We start from the raw sequence: 22,796 nt of genomic DNA, 5'->3' as shown, positions 1-22,796 counted from the left end.
CCAACGCAAAGTGGATACCGGAAAAGAACCCGCCTGATTTATCTCTCTCGAATATACGATTCTCTGGTACTGGAGACCGGGTGTAGACTAATGAGAAAACAGGCATATTAAGAAGCAAGATCTTGCTGATAGGTAAATGAACAAAACAATGTTGCTGGCCAAACTAAGTTAGCCTGGCAAGTTAACGCCTACCTATGCACTCCACCCAAAGATTATGGCTCTGCATATAGTCTGGCAAAGTCATAGCCAGTCAGCAAACAGTTGAGAGTGGTGACGCAGAACTCACCTGTGGTCTTGTTATTTGTACACTATATCGGAACAGTCATGCTAATAAAGCACAATTTGACTTTGGATTTGAATTTGGAGCTCCAATTAATTTAAATGACAGAGTAAGGTGAGACCATCTTCCACCCTCCACGGAGACGGATTCCTCTTAGTTGTAGCCTGGGCGAAAGCCGGCTGTTGATTCCGACTTCGTCTATCAGTCTGGCAAAAGCCAAGTGCCCGCGCAGCGCATTGCGGCTCTGAGTATGGCGGTGAGATTTGCCCTACTGTCATTTAGACTTTAGCGTTAAGATTTTTTTTAAGCACTGAGCTATCTCTGCAACACAATAGCAGACAGAAATGTTGTCCCTTTTGCATCAGAGTTCTGTAGCAGAGCAACGCTAGTGGCCTTATGACTGTGTGTGGGTGGGTTGGGTGTGTGCCCTGAGGAAGACAACAGTGTTGTCACAACACACACACAAACACACCAGTTATGTACATGGACGTGCAAATACAAAGCATCTCTTGTTCACTCGTTCTTTCTCTCTCTCTCTCTTCATTACTCCCCAATCTCCCACACATAAGCTCCCTCTCTGAATTTCACAGAGTGTAGTGCCGACACACTCTTTTTCTGACACACGTACACGTACACACACGCGCACGCGCACACACACACCACCCGAGGAGGGCAGCAAAATGAAAGACGTCGCAGACAAAGAAAAAAGGCACATCAGGCGTTACTAGAGGAGGCGTCGCATATTGAGGGGGAGAGATGGAAAAAACCGTGAAAGGCTGACTCACGACTCATTGATGGGGACGAAAATGAAGTCCTTCTGGAAAAGGTCGACGTGGCGAGTCCAGGTCTTCACCCGGTTGTGCTTTCTCTTCTGGATGCTGGAATAGAACCAAGCACACAAAAAGAGACATTCCTCCAGCTGAGAGAGTGACACAAGCAGACAGACATGCAGGCTCAGTGTGTGTGCGTGTGCGTGTGCGTGTGTGTGTGTGTGTGTGTACAAGGGCATTGCACCAGGGGCCTGACTTGCAGGATAGTGTGTATGTGAGAAGGTGGGGGTTGCACTAGGGGCTGCCAATTACCGAGAATGGTCTGTGTGTGTGTGTGTGTGTGTGTGTGTGTGTGTGTGTCTGTGTGTGTGTGTGTGTGTGTGTGTGTGTGTGTGTGTGTGTGTGTGTGTGTGTGTGTCTGTGTGTGTGTGTCTGTGTGTGTGTGTCTGTGTGTGTGTGTGTCTGTGTGTGTGTGTGTCTGTGTGTGTGTGTGTCTGTGTGTGTGTGTGTCTGTGTGTGTGTGTGTCTGTGTGTGTGTGTGTCTGTGTGTGTGTGTCTGTGTGTGTGTGTCTGTGTGTGTGTGTGTGTGTCTGTGTCTGTGTGTCTGTGTGTGTGTGTCTGTGTGTCTGTGTGTGTGTGTCTGTGTGTGTGTCTGTGTGTGTGTGTGCGTGTGTGCCTGTGAGTGTGTGTGTGTTGCGGGAACTTACGGGAGTTTTTCCGCGTCCGTCGCATTTCTCCTCTCGCGCTGATTCAGACGCTTGTAGAAGAAGGAGCTGAAGACATGGCTTCTGCCTGCATCCTCCTTTTTCAATCGCTCTAGAAACAAATACCTGCAACACCAACAACGAGGGAGAGGCGTCAACAGGGAACACATATACACAGTAACGAGAGAGAGAGAGAGAGAGAGAGAGAGAGAGAGAGAGAGAGAGAGAGAGAGAGAGAGAGAGAGAGAGAGAGAGAGAGAGAACGAGAGAGAGAGAGAACGAGAGAGAACGAGAGAACAAAAGAGAAACTCCACAAATGACCACACGGAGGACCCTTGAGTTTCCAAAAAATACGGCTTGACAGCTCAGAAGCAGGCCTGTGCAGATGGAAGCCTCAGTGGGCTTTGAAAGAACATTTCTGTGTTACAGAATACTGGACAAAATGCAGAAAAACAAACAAGAAGACAGTGTGCAGCACCATCAAATGTTCAGCATGCATGCATGTATGTGTGAGAGAGCGCGCGAGAGAGAGAGTGAGAAAGGGAGCGAGGGAGGTCAGGAGACGCACACTCACTTTAAATAAAAGTCGATGATGACATCGTTGAGGAATTCTCCGTCGTTGAGGCAGTGAAGGTCTTCGTTGGTCACGGATATTCCTCCCTTGGCCGGGGGAGGGGGGTACACCATGAGCCTGCGGGAGAACACATACCACAAAGGGGCCTGACTAGGAGGGTCAAAGCGGCTTCTCACAGCTGGAGCCACGAAAACATCACGTCACCTCACGTCACACGCAGGACAGTCAGCAGAAAACACTCCTGCCTGCTTGCTTGCCTTTAAAACAGGATACACCACGGACAGAGGATTAAAAAAAAAAAATGGCATGGAAAATGTTCCAAAGCCTTTCTTTGCAGAATATTCTCTTCTCTGGTACCGTGCTACTCTTCTATTCTTCATTTAGTCAGCTGTTAAAATGACAGTATATGGTCAGGTCAACAGAGAAGCGAAGAACATAAATACTCTGGATTATGTTTTTGGGATTGGTCTATCCCACCGGTGTTCAGATAAAGATCTTGAACTGACTTACTCACAATTACATTTAAGATCATTCAAATTTAGATAACCCTGTTTATCCAAACAACTTAAACAGTAAAATTAGGCAAAAGGACCGTACCCATGGGCTTGGATCAAGGACACTAAGGACAATAGCGAAACGCGTTGTTCACTAAATAAACTACCAGCAAAAGATACCAGTGTGCGGTGATTCATCCTTCGTTTACTTGGGACACTAAGGACATTATTTCAGTAGAGTTATTCACTACCCCCTCCACCCACCAAACTGGGAGAAAAATTCCAACCTCTCTCACTATTAATCTGCAGCTGCCCACAATAGACTACAGATGCCCTCAATCCAGCCATGAAACCAAATGTTCCAAATATCCTCACACCCAGCCTGGTTGGCAATGTACTGCCATGTGTGTCCCCCACAGGTCTCAACTCAGAGATGTTTTTAAAATATATATTTGTTGCTAAGACAGAGTAAAACTCAAACCACTAAATAAGAGAAATGATACGGAGGGTTGAGCTATCTAGCTTGTCTTAAAGTAAGACAATGGCTTACATGAAAAATAAGACACTTTACCACCTTTATAAACCCTGGCCAACGATTTTTAACTGTATTAAGCCCCAAAATAGTGGCATACCCCTTTAAGAATAAATCCATGCTAGCTCTGCCGTGACGTAATGGTAGGGCACTGGGTTACTACGCCGGCAACCCGGGTTCCATTGCAGCCCGGGTCATTTACCAATAATTCCCAGTCTCTTCACACTCATTTCCTGTCTCCTTGCAAAAAAGCCCTAAAAATATATTTTTTGTAAATAATAAATCCATGTTAATCCTGAACCAAGGTCAGCAGAGTTGCATCCTGTCCTGCAAATCTCAGTTACTGAGTTACTATTTAAACAGAGAAAAATAAAAGTCAAGGTGCTTCTGGGTTATTGGGGTGCTTCTACTTACTTCTTAGGAATAAACAAGATATTAAGTAACAATTTGGTAACAGAGATTCAGATCAAGAGACGAGAGGTGAGAAGAGAAATAAAAGCTAATTTCCAGTGTTAACAGTTTAGGCATAATACATTAATAATGCTGCCTTTCGACTTTGTATAGCAGTCATGTCAAGTTCCTTTTGACAACAACACACATCCTGCAACAGCCTTGCAAGAACAACACAGCCTTTGGCCCTAACCAGTCATTTCAGATCACTTCAATCAGATCAGCATGGCATGTCCCTTTTATACATTACTTTACAACATGTATTTTATATATAGCGCAGTATCGCAACTATGAAGCTGACTCAAAGCACTTTCAAAATACACATAGTCATACACATTCACATTCACACACCAGCTCTGGAGGCTGCTGTAAGGCGTGGGTTCACAAGAGAAAAAGCACACACACACACATGCACACACGCAAGCACGCACACACACATGCACACACGCAAGCACGCACACACACATGCACACACGCAAGCACGCACGCACACACACGGTAATGATAGTCCTTAAAAAAAGATTACTCTGGAAGCTGACTCAAAGCACCTTCAAAATACACATAGTCATACACATTCACATTCACACACCAGCTCTGGAGGCTGCTGTAAGGCGTGGGTTCACAACAGAAAAAGCGCACACACACACACATGCACACACGCAAGCACGCACGCACACACACACGCACACACGGTAATGATAGTCCTTAAAAAAAGATTACTCTGGAAGTGAACTTAACATAGCCTAATTTCATAAGATCAAGACCTAGCCTACTATGTTACTACTAGCCTTACTTTACTACAGGACCGGTGAAGGTAGGCTGTAGATCCATTTCATCGTCATCCTCGTCCTCGAAGCAGGAGTGGAGGCGGGTGGACATGCGCGTCCTGGCCGGGGGTGGGGGGGCGGGCTGGGGAGTCGCGGGGCTGGAGGTGGTGGAGGTGTTGGGGGAGGAGGCAGCAGCAGGAGCAGCAGGAGCAACAGCAGCAGCAGCAGCGGCGGTGGTGGTGGTTGTGGAGGTGGTGGTGGTAGTGGTGGGTGAGGAAGAAGAGGAGGAGGAGGAGGAGGAAGAGGAGGCGGCGGCAGCCGTGGTTGTAGAGGCCGGGCTTGAGTTAGTCGTAACTGCGGTGGTCGGTGCCGGGGAGTTTGCTGTTGCCGTTGCAGTCGTCGTTGCAGTTGCCGCCTTTTGGGCATTCTCCTGCACCTGCACCTGTGTCAAGGTGAAGATGTGATGACGTGAAGCAGTGCTTACCGTAAATGACTAGACTTGTTTCACAAACTCTTGTTTTAAAGTAAGTTGCTAGTAATCAATTGCAAATAGAGCAACATTTTTTCAAACTAGGACGTGCGATTGCACAAATGCAGTGACTGTCCCATTTCCAATTTGCATAGGATACTTTGAAATCATTTACCAGAATATTCAACACCTAAGAGTTCACATTTGCTGTAGACAACATTGCCTCAGATGTTGTTTCAACTACTTTATGAGGTGTACTTTTTAAGGCCACAAAATTTCCTCTGGTGGTCTGTTGGTCAAATTTCACTGAATCTGTTTCACTGCCAAATACTGGGCAGAATGCATGCATAAAGTATAAACTAGTAGATTTGACCCAATACTACTGTAACCAGGTCTAACGAGGGTGCTGTACTGTACCTTGACTTTCTCCTTCTCCTTGGCTGCCTTGTTGTATTGCACGAGCCTGACGTTGGCCTCGGTGAAGGTGAGCTTCGACGGGAAGTCGGGGAGGTTGTTGGTCCGGCCGATGTCCACCAGGATCTCCTCCAGGATCATCTGCTCATTCATGGACAGCCCGTTCTCGAAGATCAGCACGATGTACTTCTCGTCCAGATCTGAAGAGAATGGGATACAGTACGTGTGCAAGTGTCTTTGAGTGTCTGGGAAAGCGCTATAACAAATAATTTGTTATAATAGGTTACTGTATGAAATACACAGGTATAAAAGGATCTTTTGGATTGGATTGGCTGCACATTTTCTTTAGTTTCCTTTTATTAGTCAATAACGATAACTTCTTTGCTTCAAGTCTTGCCTTTTACAACGACCTACGTTAGGAAAAGGCAACATGAAATATGGAGTGCAAATCCAGTTAAAGTTACAAGCAGAGACATCCAAGGCAACAGGCAAACCATCTTACTGACCTTCCATGAATGTCCTGTCGTGTACTCTGTCTGCTTGTACCCTCAATAATTAGCTCAACTCCCTGTCTTAAGACCTGTGCTAATAACGTAATTAGCTACTTAAGTGAATTGGTTGGAACAAGTCTATCAGGGGACTTTCAGGATGTGCTTATGCTTGCCATTAATTACGGGAAGCTGCACTAAAAGGTCTGTCTCAAGTTGGTGAGCTATGGGCTTCGAAAGCTCCAGCAAAGTCCCTACTATGCAAAATAATCATTCAAAGATAGCAATGAAACAGCTTTACCAAAAAATACAAGGGATTTTGACACAATATGATTGGGCTTGAAGTCTGCTTACACATGACTGCTAAATCTCCTGAACCACAACGGTTGCCGGTACGACTCCCGACCTGCCAGGTTGGTGGAGGTGTTAAATCATGGAGGGGGGGTTGGGGGAGAGCACTGGTTAATTAAGTACCATGAGCATGGTACCATTCCACCGCACTGCTCTCTTCTGACGCTGTTTCGGGCTGCCCCCTTGCATGAGTGAGGCATGAAATGTAATTCCGTTGTGCGCAGTGAGCACTGTGTGCTGTGTCGTGCTATCTCACAATGACAATGGGAGTTTCCCAGGTGGGCTTTCACGTTACCCACAGTTTAAACACGAGTGACTTCAAACACATCCTTAACATGCAACTAGACACAAGGTTGGTTGTACAGACAGCATTTAACTTGAGCACCTTTCTTTAAGATTTAGAAAATTCCAAGAGCCTTTGTCATAGTACAATCCAAGGTTGGGAACTTTTTTCCTGGCACAGAAAGGACTTCAGAAAACAGCACATCAACAAGCAAGCAGGTAACTAGGGTTGGTTGCAGAGGACAACAGCACAAGATCCTCACACAAAGTGCTGTGGTGTCAGTAACCCAATTCAATCTGATATGGTCATTAAAAATGCTCTTATTGTTCAAAGTTGGAAGCGTCCAGGATATTAACAGGAGATGTGCTTCAAAGAGGGGGAAAAAAGAAAAGCAGGGTCTAGATTACAGGGAAATCCCTGAATTACACAATGACCCATTCTCACTGTCCCACTGAGATGTAGGGCCTCTCTTTGGACTTATTCACACAGCCATACATTGAGATTGAGTAATGACTCAGTCGACGGTAGGAGCACGTAATCCACACCTTTGTTCGCCTGCTCCCATCACCCTTTTTTGTAACAGACCACAAGACCAGAATGTTACAATTACTACCATTCAAAATGATTTTAAGCCTTACATCTGTTGTCTATGACAAGCATTTAAAGTGTTTATGAAACGAAAACAAACGGTCATTCCCATTAAAGCCTTGTTTTTTCTGATAGCATCGATGAGACTTTGAACCCAATCATCCTGGAGGAACTTGTGAAAATGGCAACTCAAAGTGTGAATTCTGTGAAATTTGGTGTGACTAATGAGCTGGGCTGTGACATCATAGAGGGGAGTCCCTGGTTTGCTAGTGATCTGAGAAAACAACACACATTTGATGGACCCACATCTTATAAAGGAACCAAAATTCTGATACAAACATTAGCGTGTCGAAAAACCACACATCCAACCTCATGAGAAAAAAAAACAGCAGCACAAATCTATTTCAGAGGCACTGATACATCTGCAGAAAGTGACATGTCTGACAGGCGAAGTGACGATTGTTGACATAGCCTGACAGTTCGTTTTGTTTATGGTTACGGTTGCTAAGGGCGCTTTGCCATGACCCACAGATGACATGGCGTGTGTATTTGTTGACAATTGGGGGGCATTTTGATTCAATTGCGCGATATAGTGTGATTGAAATGCATGTAGGCTACATGCAAAAATATCATCAACTAGAGAAAAAACTGAGGTATTAGGCTGTTGGAAAAACGCCCTATATAGCCTGAGTCCTCAGCATATTTTTAGCGTTTATCATTATTATTATTTTTTGTGCTCAAAGTCACAGGTGTCGCGTGTCCCTCAGCCGGACTCTGAGGACGAGGTGTGTCCAAACGTCAGCCACACGTGCACCACAATACTAAAAACAAACAATCAACGCTTCAAAGTAGGCCTACGCTATGTGCATCTCTGTTTATTCGCTAAGCAGTAGCAGGACTTTTTCTAGGATTTTTTGGCATGAGGGAGCATCATGGCAGGTTACAGGGGGTGAAGGGGGGTGTTCCCCCCCATGAATGAGAAATTTATTAGGGGCGCTCAAATATATATATATATATAAATATAAAAGTATGAGGGTGCACCCACGGAGGTATGAGGGTGGAGCGCCCCTATTTCCCCGTTCAGAAAAAGCCCTGAGTAGCCCAATCTGTGAGTTGGCTGTCCTCGACTGAGAGCACCACGCTGATGTGCGGATATCCTCCCAAAACCAATTTATTGACCAGTTGAATGGCAATTAATAAAAAGTGCATATTCCGAGAGCATTCGCATCGGTTTGGCATGTAATGTGCATTACCCTTTCCTGAAAACAACATACAAAGCAGATGGACAAGGTAAAACGAGTAGCCTAAAGCAAAGCAGTGCACTCACCTGTCTTCGTGCCCGAGCAGTTACAGGGGCAGTTTCAGTCTGCACGCCGGCGATGTCAATTGTTGGAACTGCTTGAGGCAATAGCATTCTCTTCAGTCCAACCATGCCCGCGACCTCCACATTTGTGGTGAAGCACAAGGGGTGGAAATGTGCCAAGCACAACAGTGACCAAGAGCTTGCTTCAAAACCACGCATTGGATCCACAGAGCCCTAGCTTGATTTAGCCTTCTCCTTGTCGGCCACAGTTCCATCATTCTTCACAGAAGGGAACTTGTGCAAAGATATTCCTTCTGTCCAGTAGCCATTTTTGCAGCTGGCACCGTTCGGCCCTCCAGCAACACACTGCTTGACACTGCGCTTTGTTTTGGTACTAGCCGCCATTGATCTGAACAAGGTGGAATGAGGTGAACTCACCCCTTCTATGTCACGCATATCATTTGCATAAAATTTGCATGTCACCAAAAAAACACTTTTTGGGAACGTTTTAACATGACTTTTAGGACAAAGTATCACCCAGACAATATCCCATTTTATTCACAAGGCTTAGAACTTTCAGAATCTGTCCTGGAAATGGTCAAATTCCTTTACTTTGTTTTCGTTTCATAAACACTTTAAGAAAGCCACCGGGCCTTCATGCTCTTGCTATATGATAATGTATTCTCTTCCATTTTGCTGACCTTGTCAGTACACGCAGTACATACAGTACACAAAAAAAACAATAGCAAATAAATGCTGCACCTACACAATGTTTTTGTTCATGTTTAGGTCAATAACACACCTGTCAGGTAGATGTGTTCTCCCGACGCGCTACTCACCCTTGCCACTGCAGTCGTACCACAGGCCTCCGCTCTCCTGGCTCATGTGCAGCTGCTGCCGGAGGCGTTCGCACTCTGCGGCGCTGGTCTGGAAGAACAGCACGGGCAGCTTCCTCACGTTACACCACTCGCAGCTCGTCAGCTCAGAGGCACGCAGACGCACCTTCTCCAGCGTGTCCACGTTACGGTCTGCTACACGCACAAACGCACACGCGCACGCGCACACACACCATTGTAGTAGTGAGAACCAGCAGTGACACTCATGCAGGAATTATTTAGAATGTACAGAGACACACATGAGGGGGAACCATTTTACAATTGTAGAATTCTGGTTAAAACAGAAAGCCACAGCAATAGTTCCTAGTACTGCTTTATGATTTTTCTACCATTTCAGTACAAAACATCATAGTACTCACTTTCAGTTTCAAGCTGGATGAATTCTGATGAGAACTGGAAGAAAATGAGATAAAATAATAAAAAAACTTTAGTACACAGCATAACTCACATATGTGTTAAGAATGCAATTTTAGCAGTCACTAAACACTAAACTAGAAATGCACTCAATAGAGTACAGACTTCCACCAAGGAAGCCGTTTGATAGAACATTTCACTATGTTACACCCTCATTTCTTCAAGTCTTTCTGCCTTGTTTTGTGGAGTTAGAAACTGGAATGTCAAAATTCATCCTATCCCGCAATGGTAAAGAATCTTTAAAAAACATCCTGGATCCGGATAGTGATCAGGATCACCACCAAAATGTTATCACCTGTTCCTTTTGTCATTTCCAACTTTACAAACGTTCAAAATCAAAATCCATGAATAGCTTTTAGAGTTATCCTCCAGACAGACAGATAGACAGACAGACGAACCAATGCGACCGAAAACATAACCTCCTTGGCGGAGGTAACTAAATAGACAGTTACAATTCCTCATAATATATCTTATTCAGCTGTTTCATCTTCTTTGATCTGATGCCAGTCATTGACTTTTTATGATGCCATTTCTACTACACATGCACAACAACACTAAACAACTTAACCCAAGGCCTTGATATTTGCATTTACAGTAAGCAAATCATTTCTTCACGTGGTTGTCACAGCTTTAAAGCAATACCAACATGTTTACATAGTAAAATGATTACAGCACAGAATATATAGATCTGTTTGAGAGGCTCTTGACTCGGATATGCATTTTCATCGGGTGCAACAAAGACTGATAGAAATACAAGATAAAGACTAAAAATGTCCCCACACCTAAATAATAGTATGATGAAAATGAAATGGGGGGGGAAAAAGCTCTGCACACGGATGAGTCTAATATTCCCTGTTGATCGAAAATGCAGATGTTTACCTGCCTTACATTAAAGATTACATTACTAAAGAGGTTTGAGTACATGTGTACATTAAAGACTACATTACTAAAGAGGTTTGAGTACATGTGTACATTAAAGACTACATTACTACAGAGGTTTGAGTACATGTGTACATTAAAGACTACATTACTAAAGAGGTTTGAGTACATGTGTACATTAAAGACTACATTACTACAGAGGTTTGCGTACATGTGTAAAAAAAAGACAGTTTATAATTGTGTGCGGCATTTAGAGATCAAGGAGCTAAGAGATGGGACATGCTAAGATGTAGCATTGCTCCAAAACCCCAAAGAAGCAGTGTGGCGTGCTGTTCTGAGATTGAAGAAGCCATGGACATGGTACTCACGATGACTGGTTTGGTGACCATCCGCCGTAAGGTGCCTATTCGGACACTGCGACACTCCAGGATGATGCTCTCTAGTTTTGGGGGTTTGGGGGGAGTCACCTTGCGCCTCTTGGGAGTGGAGTGATCCTCACACAATGGATTTCCATGCTGTTGGGGTGGAAGGGGTGGGGGAGATTTGGAAGGCGTTAAATAAGCTTGTGCAAGTTCAGCTGGTATAACTTGGACTGTGACAAATTATCAAAAAATTACACAGACACACAGAGCGCTTAGTTTCTCTATTCATTTTGCGCTAAACAGAGAGCAAGACGCAAACACACAAACCAATGTTTCCATGTACAAAACCGTTAATATAACAAGTATTGTCAAACATGAAATGCACAGTTTCCTGTAATTCAAACAGCGTAAATTAATGAATGCACTTGATTTAGAAATGGACACACACACACACACACACACACACACACACACACACACACACACACACACACACACACACACACACACACACACACACACACACACACACACACACACACACACACACACACACACACACACACACACACACACACACACACACACCCCCACACGTCACACATTGCCACCCAACAGATGCGCAAAGCATCTGATTTCACAATGTGCCAAGAGGACCATTAGCAGGTTTTTCTTTTTTTCCTTCTCTCTCTCAAACACCCAGCTCCTCTTTTCCTGGAGGTGGCGTTGAAATGAGCTGGGAAAGATTGCAAAGAGCCTATCGCATCAAACCGCTCGCTCTCTCTCTCCAACAACCCCCACCACCACCCCCCTCAGGCACATTTCTAATTCCGCCACTGTCGTCGCTGTCTGCCTGTCAGTCCTTCATTTGCTCTGCTCGCTCACTCGGTGGGGTTTGGCGAGATGAGATGCACGGCACACTGCTGTTTCGCGCTGATGCAATTTTTAGAGCGCACCGCACAGCATCTCCTGTTCGAGTGGGTTCTGAAGCGAGGCATGCGTTACTGCCTACCTCTCGCTCACTCGCTTGGCGGGGGGTCGGGCGGGCGGGAGGGGTGGAGGTGATGGAAAATGGGGGGGTGATGGGTTGGGGGGGGGGGATGCGGCAGGCGTGCCACCAGGGTGCCTGCCTTCGTGCATAAAACTGGAGCCTTAGTCGCTGGAGCATGAGAGCACATGTGGCTGCCAAAAGAGGAGAGTACACAGCAACTGCCTCATTTGGGGACAGGAAACGTGTGCAGAGACAGAGGCTCCTAGGACTGATGAGACTGCTGACCACCAGTCATCAATGAGCCGGACAATTGTTCGCTGCCTTAAAATACAGGACAACAGTTTTGCTGTTACAAAACTGATGCAACTGCCATGGTATTTCTCAAAAGAGCCTTTATTTGAGGCCATTGTATTCCTTTACATAATATCCAAACCGAACAATGCACAAGCACAACAATTAAACAATGTACCACCTGCCAAAAAAACTGAATGGAGTTGATCCACTTCAACATACCATCCATACAAAATGCTATATAATCACAAATTGGCATCACTGGAGTCAATGTCCGTCAGTGTTTGAAGCGAGGAACACATTCCGGCAGACACACCAGCCAGCTTACCATGGGCTCGATTATAGGGGATGAGTGGTGGGCCACCATGGCCTAAAAAAAAAAAAAAAAAAGCTAAATTTAACTTAATGATTAATGCCACTATAGATGTGTTTGCGCACAAGTGCTTTAGGTCTTTACACTGAGGACTGGATCCCATCTGTGGCATTGGCTGCTGCTGTGGTCTGCACACAGGCAGTACATCAGGGCTGAATCCACCCGTGTACACTGCACAGTGCAGTGTGGGGGTCGGCGAGGGGGTACTAGGGGGGCCGCGGCAGGTTGGCAGGGGAAGTATAGTAAAACAAAATAAATATTTTAATGAATGAAATCATATAAGTCCACCAACATAAACCAACAATAAGCCTAACAATATTCCCATTTGTTAAGAACTGCATTATAATCCGGCATTGTATTTCTTAACACTGACTAACAGACAGACATAGACTATGGTTGTGAAAGGGGGTGCACAGTGAAAATAGTGTGGCATGACCCATGTAAGGGGGGGGATTGGCTGGGATCTTACCGGTTGTCATGGTGAAGTATGAAAACTTCTGGCATAGTGCATCATGTAAGGAACAAAAGAATGCAATTCACACCCCACAGTTACACCATGAACGAGTGATTATTTTGAACACTGCACTTAAGGAGAAAAAAAAGCAGAGCAATCCAATTGGAGCTTGGCCTAGAAAAAATAATGTTTTGGTTCCGGTTGCCGACCGACCCTATCATTTTTTGTGCGACCCAAAATATTTTTTTTGAGTTTTTGGAATCCTCAAAAAATATATCGATGTTGTGTGGACGGTTGTTCATATAGACAAGACACAACACGTTTCTTCATTCCCATAACTCGCCATCTCTCACTTTCTACCTGCCTGCAAGTTACTGAATTTGCATCGCATGACTATCCACATAGGAGCAACACACACGCGCGCGCCATAAGGGCCGCCGGCTTGATATTAGAAAACCCCAAATGTCACTGCAGAGTTGCGCACCTACTCGGTCACGTTGTAGGCTAATTATTATGCTACAACATGCTAATTGGTAGTCGTTGTAGCTCGTAAGTTTTAAACAACTTGCCTCATAGCGTTCTTGCAGACTAATAGCCTACGATGTAGGATAGTTTGGGAACCTGGCGAAAATGCCTGTCAAATAGCCTAATAAGTCAGTAGCCTTACCTCACCCGACACTGACACAGCCTGACCACCCGCCTCGAAATGCAACACACAGACAACATTATGAGTATCCACGATTTTTGAATGTATTGATATTGTCTCGTCGTGTTAGAAAAGGGCTTCCATTCAGTCGCGCTGCATGTTCGACGAGATGCATAACTCGTTATAACAATACTAAAGTAGCACTGTATCAATACCTTGTAAAATAAGTTAATATGAGAGAAGGATGCTTTGCCCAAGTTTTCCTTCATTCTTTCATTTACCAGGCTTGGTTAACCAAGAAGTCCGTTGACCTGAGCCCGTTATTTTCTCGCTCTCTTTCTCTCTCTGCGTGTCCCTCCACCATTGCACAGGAGCAGGGCGCCTGTCACTGTCTGACTCTCCGCACCTCCTCCAAATAATGAAATAGAAATGAACGATGATGTCGCCACAAATACGACTGTTCGATGAAGACCTAGGACTAGGCCTACTACAGTTTCCTACAATTATGATTTAATGACATCAATGACGATGTTGCCCCTCAATCACCCGTCATTACAATATCGCCTCAGGTGTCTCCTCGCGTAAAACAAAAAAGTGAGTAAATAGAATGTTTGCAAGCCAGAACCTTCATCCCAATGAAAATATGGTCTACAACGGATGATGGAAAGGAATCAAAAAAGTAAACGGGACATAGGCCTACAGGAGTTAAAATAGCAGTGTCAGGCAACTGACAGCTGGACAAGTTTTGCCAGAAACGGTAGGCTATTACGCATCCTCATTTCGGTGACGGTCAGTATTGGCTCATTAATGCTTATTGTAGGCTATTTCATTGTAGCTTTAGCAGGCCTCACTCCACTATCGTCCTTGGCATTGTTCCAACAACGTTTATGACGAAATCTGGCGCATGTGGGGGGTTGGGGGTGTCGGACATTTTAAAAAAAAAAAGAAAAGAAAAAAATCAGACCGACCCATGACCAAAGCTGACAACCAACCGGAACCAAACTTTTAATTTTCTTAGGCCCTATGACATGACCGACTAAAAGCCTGTATCTGTCAAAAGATGACATTAATATTTATATTTCAAATTAAATATTCATGTGTGTTTGGCTCCTCTGGTCAGTCTTGGTTGCCATAACCGGCTGCAACAAAAAGGGAAGTCGGCAGAGCTGGAATATACATCAATGGCTTGTTCGGCTCTCTGCATGTTCCTCACAGGTCCATAAAAAATTCCCACCTTGCCCCACTCCCATGTGGATTATAAATATGAATTATCTGTGAGAAACAACGCCATGATTGAACTCTGTCCTTATTTAAAAGTCGTTCTTGTTCCGTCTTAACCATAATACATTAGGGGGAGACCTCTTACAAGTGATGAGAAGCAGACACAGTTTTGCATCATCATCGCTGCTCTGCTTTCTCCAGCTGGGACTGACTTCGGTGAAGGTCTGCATTTCTTTGACTAGTCATTGGTCCAGCTGTGGCCTAATGCTTCGTTAGGGAGTGGGCCTTGGGTTTCAATTTCCATACATCCAGTCGGCACGTCTGGCCCACCCAGCGAAGCTGCCCCCTTTTCCGCTCCCATGTACTCTGCCCGCTGTATGTAGTGGCTAATCAAGCGGTCTTTCTATGTCTAATGACTGGCAGTGATTGGCAACGTAGGACCAGCGGGCGGATTATACGGAGGGGAAAATGAGCAGCCTCACTGGGTGGGTCAAACATGCCAACTGGATCTACAGCATGCGCAAAGGGGTGGCGGGGGCACCAACATGTTCTCCTATGCCCTCACACTGTGCTCTTCAGTGGGGGAATCAGTAATCTCCAACCATATTTTATTCCAAGGGCAAGGGGACTCTCCCTGCCCATAATTCTGTTGTTCTGGACAAGACCCTTCTTAAATAATGTGATGTACAGCTAAATCACCCCGTTGGGGCCCGTAGTAGCGTTTACTGCATGTATGACTGGGGCACTAGCAAGAATAAAGTCCCCTGGACCATACATTAGTGAAGTGCTTACATTAAAAAAGACCACTGCAAACAATAAAGAGTCGGAGAAGCCCCTAAAAGGCCACACGACCTCATGACTCCATGTGCTATAAGAACAGTCGACAATGGCAAACACGACAATATCCTCCTACCCAGACAAAGAAAGTTGCACTCACCAGAAATTGCCACGTCAATTTCTCAGACTTTACATTGCATGTCACATTCAAGTCAGTGTGGCTTCACAGATCTTTCTGGCAAAGGCACCGACTCCCTGTGTGTGTGTGTGTGTGTGTGTGTGTGTGTGTGTGTGCGTGCGTGTATGTGTGAATGTGTGTGGTATACAGTACAAGCACAGCCCGACTGTCTAACAGCACCTTCCATACTTGTGTGTCTCCAAGCACAGTCGGTGTTCTCTTGCCGCATATTTCACATGATGTGTGTGTGTGTGTGTGTGTGTGTGTGTGTGTGTGTGTGTGTGGTTCTCAACACCTTTCACACGGTGTGTGTGTGTGTGTGTGTGTGTGTGTGTGTGTGTGTGTGTGTGTGTGTGTGTGTGTGTGTGTGTGCGTACACGTGTGCATGCGCGTGTATGGTTTGTGTGCATGCGCGTGTATGGTTTGTGTGTGTGTGTGTGTGTGTGTGTGTTTCTCTTACCTTATCTTTCGTGCGTGGCTTCCTCGGCGCCTTTAGTCGTGAGTCTGTGATCTCAGTGAAGTAGTCGCCGCCCGTCTCGTCCTGCTGCTCGGCCGGGCCCTTCACGGCCGCCTCCACCTTCCCACCGGAGGGCGCTGGCGAGGAGTGGGCCGAGTCGGCCGGCCGCGGCGACACGCTGTCCAGCCGGTTCACGCTGCCCGTACTGGCGTTATCCGCCGCCTCCTCCTCGTCGTCGCTGGACAACACAACAACTGCAAAGAGAAGCAGAATTCATATCAAAAGGCTGTAGAGAAAGGCCCTTAGCATCTTGTTTCACTCAGTAGTGAATCTCTTTGGACGGGAGTAAATAATAGATGTACATTAGGGCTGTAACGATACACTCAACTCACGATTCATATCACGATTTTTGACCAACGGTTCGATACACCTCACGATTTCTGAAATGTATCTCCATTGAAGCTTGGTAATACTATCACATCAAATCGTAAGGTTGCTTTCTGGACTAATGGGTAACAACACTTTGGAAGGGCGTATCACGATACTGCCTCCTTGTATCGCGATACAGTATCGTGACTCTGAGTATCACGATTTCTCGGTTCGATACAATATCGTTACAGCCCTAATGTACATATAGTTAGCAAAATCCAGAACTCTGCTGGCAGGATCCTCACAGGCACTAGGCCCTGGCAGCCCATCACCCCCATACTTAAGCAGCTTCACTGGCTCCCCATTAAGTCATGCATCACCTACAAAGTCCTCCCCCTCACTTTCAAGTCCCTCCATGGTCTGGCACCCCACTACGTCACAGACCTCCTTCACCCCTATGACCCCTTCAAGATCCCTGCGGTCCCCTTCCAAAGGCCAGCTGCTCATCCCGCGTACCAGACTCAAGGCCATCGGTGACAGAGCCCCACTGATATAATTTCCCGAACAGTTTTAGGGATTGTTTAGTGAGGCGCCTTAGTGAATTGACACAGTGTCAAAATGTCATGCCTTTTTATGTCCCTCCCTGTGCTGACAAATAGACAACCTGTCAGACAGGCAAACCCAGTCAACAAACTTCTTGATGGAGGTAATGTAGTGTCATATGGCATATAGAACACCATGGTAGGTTGTAAACCATGACTCTGCTCCATAATTACCATACATCCTCATTCATTTCATAAAATAAGTATTTAATGAGGCTAGTGAAAACTATTATGAGACTCAAATTGTGGCCATATGATCCATGGAAGATATTCAAGTACATTTGTGATATAGTAATTTTACTGACAGATAACCAAACAGAAAGGGGGAAAAAATGCACTCTGAACAACCTTGTTGACTTGAGTTACAAGCTTAGGATCATCGAAGTAGTGTGTTGCAGCTGGAGTCTTATACTAGCAGACTTTCTTGCTGGGGAATTTTTAGATGCAATGGCCTATAATATTTTTACAAGGTGTTGCCAGCTGACACAAATTTTGAGATTGCCAACACAAATGCATGTTTAATTTAAATGTCATTTGAGACAACCATTTTTTATTGTGAACACTTAAGAGCAAATTCAGCCGTTACAAGATATTGGAACAGACCCTAATGAAATCCTAGTGAGATCCTAATTTGTAGACATTTCTGTTGGATAGAGAGGGGAAAACAACAATGTGAGAATTCCCAAACAAACCACTGTGAGACCCAGTGGGGTTGTCAGACGGCGATGACAAATGCAGTCTGACCTTTACATGACAGTCTTCCCTCTAAATGAACCTGAACATGTAAAGAATGCCTACTCATTACACATATTCTCCAAGTATATTATCTTTTCGAAATGCTGCTTAATATAGTCACTTTGTGCAAGAATAACGATCTTGTATTACATTATCAAATCTAAATCACCCAAAATAATCAGTACTAATCATTAAATTATTCCAATTTCCCTCACTTACTAATAAGGCCCTAAGGGAGAGTCGGTCACATTGCTAAATTATCTCCTAATTGGGGTAACTCCAAGGAATGTGCCAATAATGTCTCGTAGTACTTGCTTAATCTTAATGTTATTTCTTCATTCAGACGACCAGTCTTTGTGCTCTGGGGAAATAAACTCTGAACGGAGCCTACTCTCCACAGGGGCAGGCCTCTTATGTGTATCCTTAACTAAACCTGATTCGGCAAAAGCATGACCTACAGAGTGTTGCAATACAACACTATGTCCTTCATCACCCACTAGAAGCTGTTCCAAGTGCAAATGCACCGTGATTTATGACGGAGCGAACAAACATGCTGTCATGTACCTACAGTTTGCTGCTTCCTGTGAACTTTCAGTACTTTTCGGGCAAGGAAGACTATAAATTATGACAACAACAACGAGCTATTTCAACACAGCTGAGCAATAAAGGGCAAAAACGAATCCCGTATTCACCATTTACTCTCCTCTCATCTTGTACTCACTATGCTGACATGCAACGTCAACAACTCCTGGCCTAATGCCGATTTTAAATTAAGATACAATTGAGTGCCTCTTGCAGTTGGAGATACTGGCCCCATATGAGGACGTCGTGGAGGCTTTTTGAGTTTCAATAAACTCAGAGTCAGACACATTTTGGGTGCAACCCACCCCGTGTTCGTGAGTGCAATTTCCGCACAGGTGCCCGTGGTTTCTGTGGTTACATTTTCAAGCAGAGGCCTTGGTGTTGGCCTCAGCAAATAGTAAAACAAACCTTGCCACATGCTTGATCCAGCCATTTTCTAAACTAGCCGATCTAAAAGATCGTCAACACCTCCAGTTTCAAGAAAAGCTCCAGAGAGCTGAAAACACTGCCATATATTTCCTCCAACAGTTGTATGAAGCATCCAAGACCACTAAGCCTATAAAAACATCAGATTGTAGAATTGTTTACTTGTGCATCACTGGCAGTTGTCTTACTGTTGCACCACACATTTATTAAGACAGTGCCTCTTAACATTTCCCTACCCAAATACAGGCTTTGGCTGGAGTTCCAGTCAGCACTGACTGCTTCCGAAAGCGAGGAAAAAAAATTGCCACAATTTCAAAACCAGCTGATTGAATTGACCACACAGATTTTTACTTTCTGAATCCAGAATCAACACCCTTTGGTTCCCAAGTCTTTCTCTGCTCTGCCTTTAACAGTTTCACAGTCTATTTGCTTGCGCTGTGTAAATATTGGACTTTGAAACGGAGAGGATGAGGGGGTGAGGGTGCGGGTGTGTGGGTGGGTGGGAGGGTCTTCATTAGGCCTCGAAGGGAAGATCTTTCATGTCAGAGCCTCCCACAAGAGGGGGACTGGCGACTCAGCAAGCCAAGGTCTAAAAACATGCTGGGAGCACCAGTTCTTTGAACAAGGAACCACTTCTCTGGCCTTCAGTTCGGAGATATGGATTTTTCTGTTATTGAATTTTATCAACATGTTTGTGTCTGGATTCTTTCCTGGTATGAGTGAAAACATTTTGGGGAATGACAAGGTCTTTTTCCTCTCAGAAAGGAGTAACGAGATAAGTTGAATCAAACTGTGTGAGAAACCATTTCAAAACACTGGCTTGATTTGCAAATATCAAATGTTCATGTACACATCCCTTCACAGCAGCATGGAATGTCAACGACTGCAGTGTACTACCAGATCTAACTTTGAATGCATCAGGATGACTGGCAGCTAGTTGCTAGAAAGCATACCTAGCCATCCATAAAAGGCTAGAGTTGGGCCTGATCATTTGAGCAAAGCAGGATAATGCTGTATATCAGGTCAGCACAGGAATGATATGCTCAACTCCTGACCGACAAAAGGTTTTAGGTGCGAAAGAAGGACTATCAAATACAGTACATTTGCATGTTCAACTTGTCATTCATGTTTATATTATATTTAAATTCCATTGGGACTACTTTTAGGTCAACGCAAACAGGTCATCAGGTTATGTCTATTCAGGTCTATGTGTGATCGCCACTGCCATCTAATCTAATCCAATAGTGCAGAAAATAAAAACGATGAAAAAAGATGATCATCTTCAGGATGCACCGGGCCTTGCATACCTGAGCATGAAACACAGGTGGTTTAGTTTATCTTCCTGTCTGACCTGTGCACTCCTTAATATCAGCTTGGTAACAGCATCGCTGGATGAAATATGTGGCAAGGTTTTCAGATTTCAAAAGCATTACTCTCCACCTGTTTGTTTTCTTCTGATTTCATGCTTTTTAAGTATGACCAAATCATTGAACTGATACATCATTCGATATAGATTGAAACAAATTGTTTAAACCAATTCACTCCTCACTGAGTGCTGGGCAGACACCAGGGAGACACCAGAAAGAGCCATTTCAACACAGCTCACAAAAGCCACACATACACACACACACACACACACAGGGCTATTCCAGACACTGGTACTCACTGGGGTCGTTGATTTGAGGCTTGCCGAGCAAGTGCTTCTTACAGTTCGAGATTTTGGCCACGTAAGAGGACGTGGAGGCCGCCGGGCTTCCCGCCAGGACCGCACATGAAGAAGACGCCCGACCACCACCACTACCCCCACCACCACCACCACCACCACCTCCGCCACCACCACCACCGGTGCCGCCGTTGTGCGGTACGAGCAGGTTGGTGCGGGTGGTGGTGGTGGTGGTGGTGGTGCGGGCGGGAGGATTCATGTTGGCCACCTCCACGCGGGGCGAGTGCAGGTCCACGCGGGGTGAGTGCAGGTCCAGGCGGGGCGAGTGCAGGTCCAGGCGGGGCGAGTGCAGGCCGCCGGCGGCCGCAGCACCGTAGAAGCTCTTGGTGGCCAGCGGGGAGCCGCTGGAGAGAGCAGACGGGGACGACTGCTGGGAGTTGAAGGAGGAGTTGAGGGAGCTGCTGCTGGGGGACGGGGAGTTGTTGACCATGATGTTATTGATGATGTGACTGCTGTTGTGGTTGAGGCTGTGGGTGGGGTGGGGGCTGGGGCGGATGGGGGTCCTGGAAAATGGGGACGGGGTGGGGGTCGGGGTCGGGGTGAGCTGGGACGCGTGGTGGATTTGTGGCTGGTAATGGTGCAATTGCTGCTGTTGCTGTTGCTGTGGATGATGCTGCTGATGCTGCTGCTGTGGATGTGGATGCGGATGCTGCTGTGGATGCGGATGCTGCTGTGGATGCGGATGTGGATGCTGCAGTTGCTGATGCTGCGGTTGGTGATGGGGAAGATGATGTTGGGCAGGGTGATGGGGCAGGTGGTGCTGCGGTTGGTGCGGTTGGAGGTGGTGGAGCTGCTGCTGCTGTTGTTGGTGGTGGTGGTGCTGCTGTTGTTGGTGGTGGTGGTGTTGAGGGATGATGGTGGGGGAGGAGAAGGTCTCCGCTGGGAGGGCGCTGCCACAGTTCTGGCACTTGGTGTGGTCCTCGCTGGGCTGGTTGCACTTCCCGCACACCGAGAAATACTCGTGGGGCTGGAGGAGAGGATGGGGCTGGGGCTGTGGGGGGGGGCATGAGCACAGAGATGGAAGATAAGATGCAGCACAGATAAGTCTTTAGCTCAGACACAGCAGATTAGAAAACAAAACAAAATGGAAATAAAAAAATACAGTATATTCCCATGCCAAATTACGTCCACTCACCATCACCATTATGAAAAGATTTGGTAATATTAATACCAGCTATCATAATAATAACCTGCAATGACACAGCACATTTCATACAAACCAAAGAAAAAAAAAAATCTTTTTTTTTCCACCCACTTTTGCAATTCCTTCATCAAGCAACTCCCTAGTCATTGTAACTGATGATATCATATACAATGTTTTCACACTACTGAAAGCCATAGCAGTTGCGGCAGCACCACAAGGGGACTGCGGCTGACCTCGACTGACACTTTCACCCGGTGTCAGGCGACACGGCCAGAGCATGTTGGAAGGCAGGCAGAAGTGTGAGACTTCTTGTGGTTCTGGTGCACTCTTAGCACATTAGAACAATTAGCACACCCAGTGCGATGCGACAGCTTAACCCATATCACTTCACTCTCTGTACCACACACACACACACACTCACTCTCTCTTTCACACTGTTAGCTAATGCTATAACACATTACGCCACACACACACACACACACAAACACACACACACCTTCACACTGTTAGCTAATGCTGTAACACACTATGCGTAACTGTAAAATAGACCCCATGGTTTTGGCCCGCGGCTTGATTCGACTGTGTTCACAGGACAACTGACACGTTAACCGAAGCGTGAGCCTTGTATGCGTGACGACAGTGATAAAATATCTCAGCTACTCAACTGAGCGATTTTAATAGACCAACTGAGAGAGATCCTACTGATATAACATTGGTATTTATTATAATTTGAGATGTACTTATGTTATCTTGAGTTACAGCTGAGTGTGAAAGATGAATGTAGCTCATCCATTGAGTGTGTCATCTTA

General features: G+C 45.5%; 1 protein-coding gene across 5 annotated transcripts in view; it reads right to left on the bottom strand.

Moving 5' to 3' along the window:
• Window positions 1-22,796, bottom strand: part of senp6a (SUMO specific peptidase 6a) — a 48,961-nt gene that overhangs the window by 10,164 nt on the left and 16,001 nt on the right. For 3 of the 5 annotated variants that reach the window (XM_063223191.1, XM_063223194.1, XM_063223195.1), the window contains 10 exons: window positions 20,787-21,834; window positions 16,410-16,660; window positions 11,025-11,171; window positions 9,723-9,756; window positions 9,307-9,498; window positions 5,458-5,654; window positions 4,598-5,013; window positions 2,329-2,445; window positions 1,758-1,880; window positions 1,066-1,158 (listed from right to left, as the gene is read on the bottom strand). In XM_063223191.1, the coding sequence (XP_063079261.1) occupies window positions 1,066-1,158; window positions 1,758-1,880; window positions 2,329-2,445; window positions 4,598-5,013; window positions 5,458-5,654; window positions 9,307-9,498; window positions 9,723-9,756; window positions 11,025-11,171; window positions 16,410-16,660; window positions 20,787-21,834 (2,618 nt within the window). The remainder of the gene's footprint in view (window positions 1-1,065; window positions 1,159-1,757; window positions 1,881-2,328; window positions 2,446-4,597; window positions 5,014-5,457; window positions 5,655-9,306; window positions 9,499-9,722; window positions 9,757-11,024; window positions 11,172-16,409; window positions 16,661-20,786; window positions 21,835-22,796) is intronic. The other 2 variants (XM_063223193.1, XM_063223192.1) reach the window with 2 other exon arrangements.

This window comes from Engraulis encrasicolus, chromosome 18 (genome assembly GCF_034702125.1).
Source record: "Engraulis encrasicolus isolate BLACKSEA-1 chromosome 18, IST_EnEncr_1.0, whole genome shotgun sequence".
NCBI lineage: Eukaryota > Metazoa > Chordata > Actinopteri > Clupeiformes > Engraulidae > Engraulis > Engraulis encrasicolus.
This window is presented reverse-complemented; position numbering and strand designations above follow the sequence as displayed.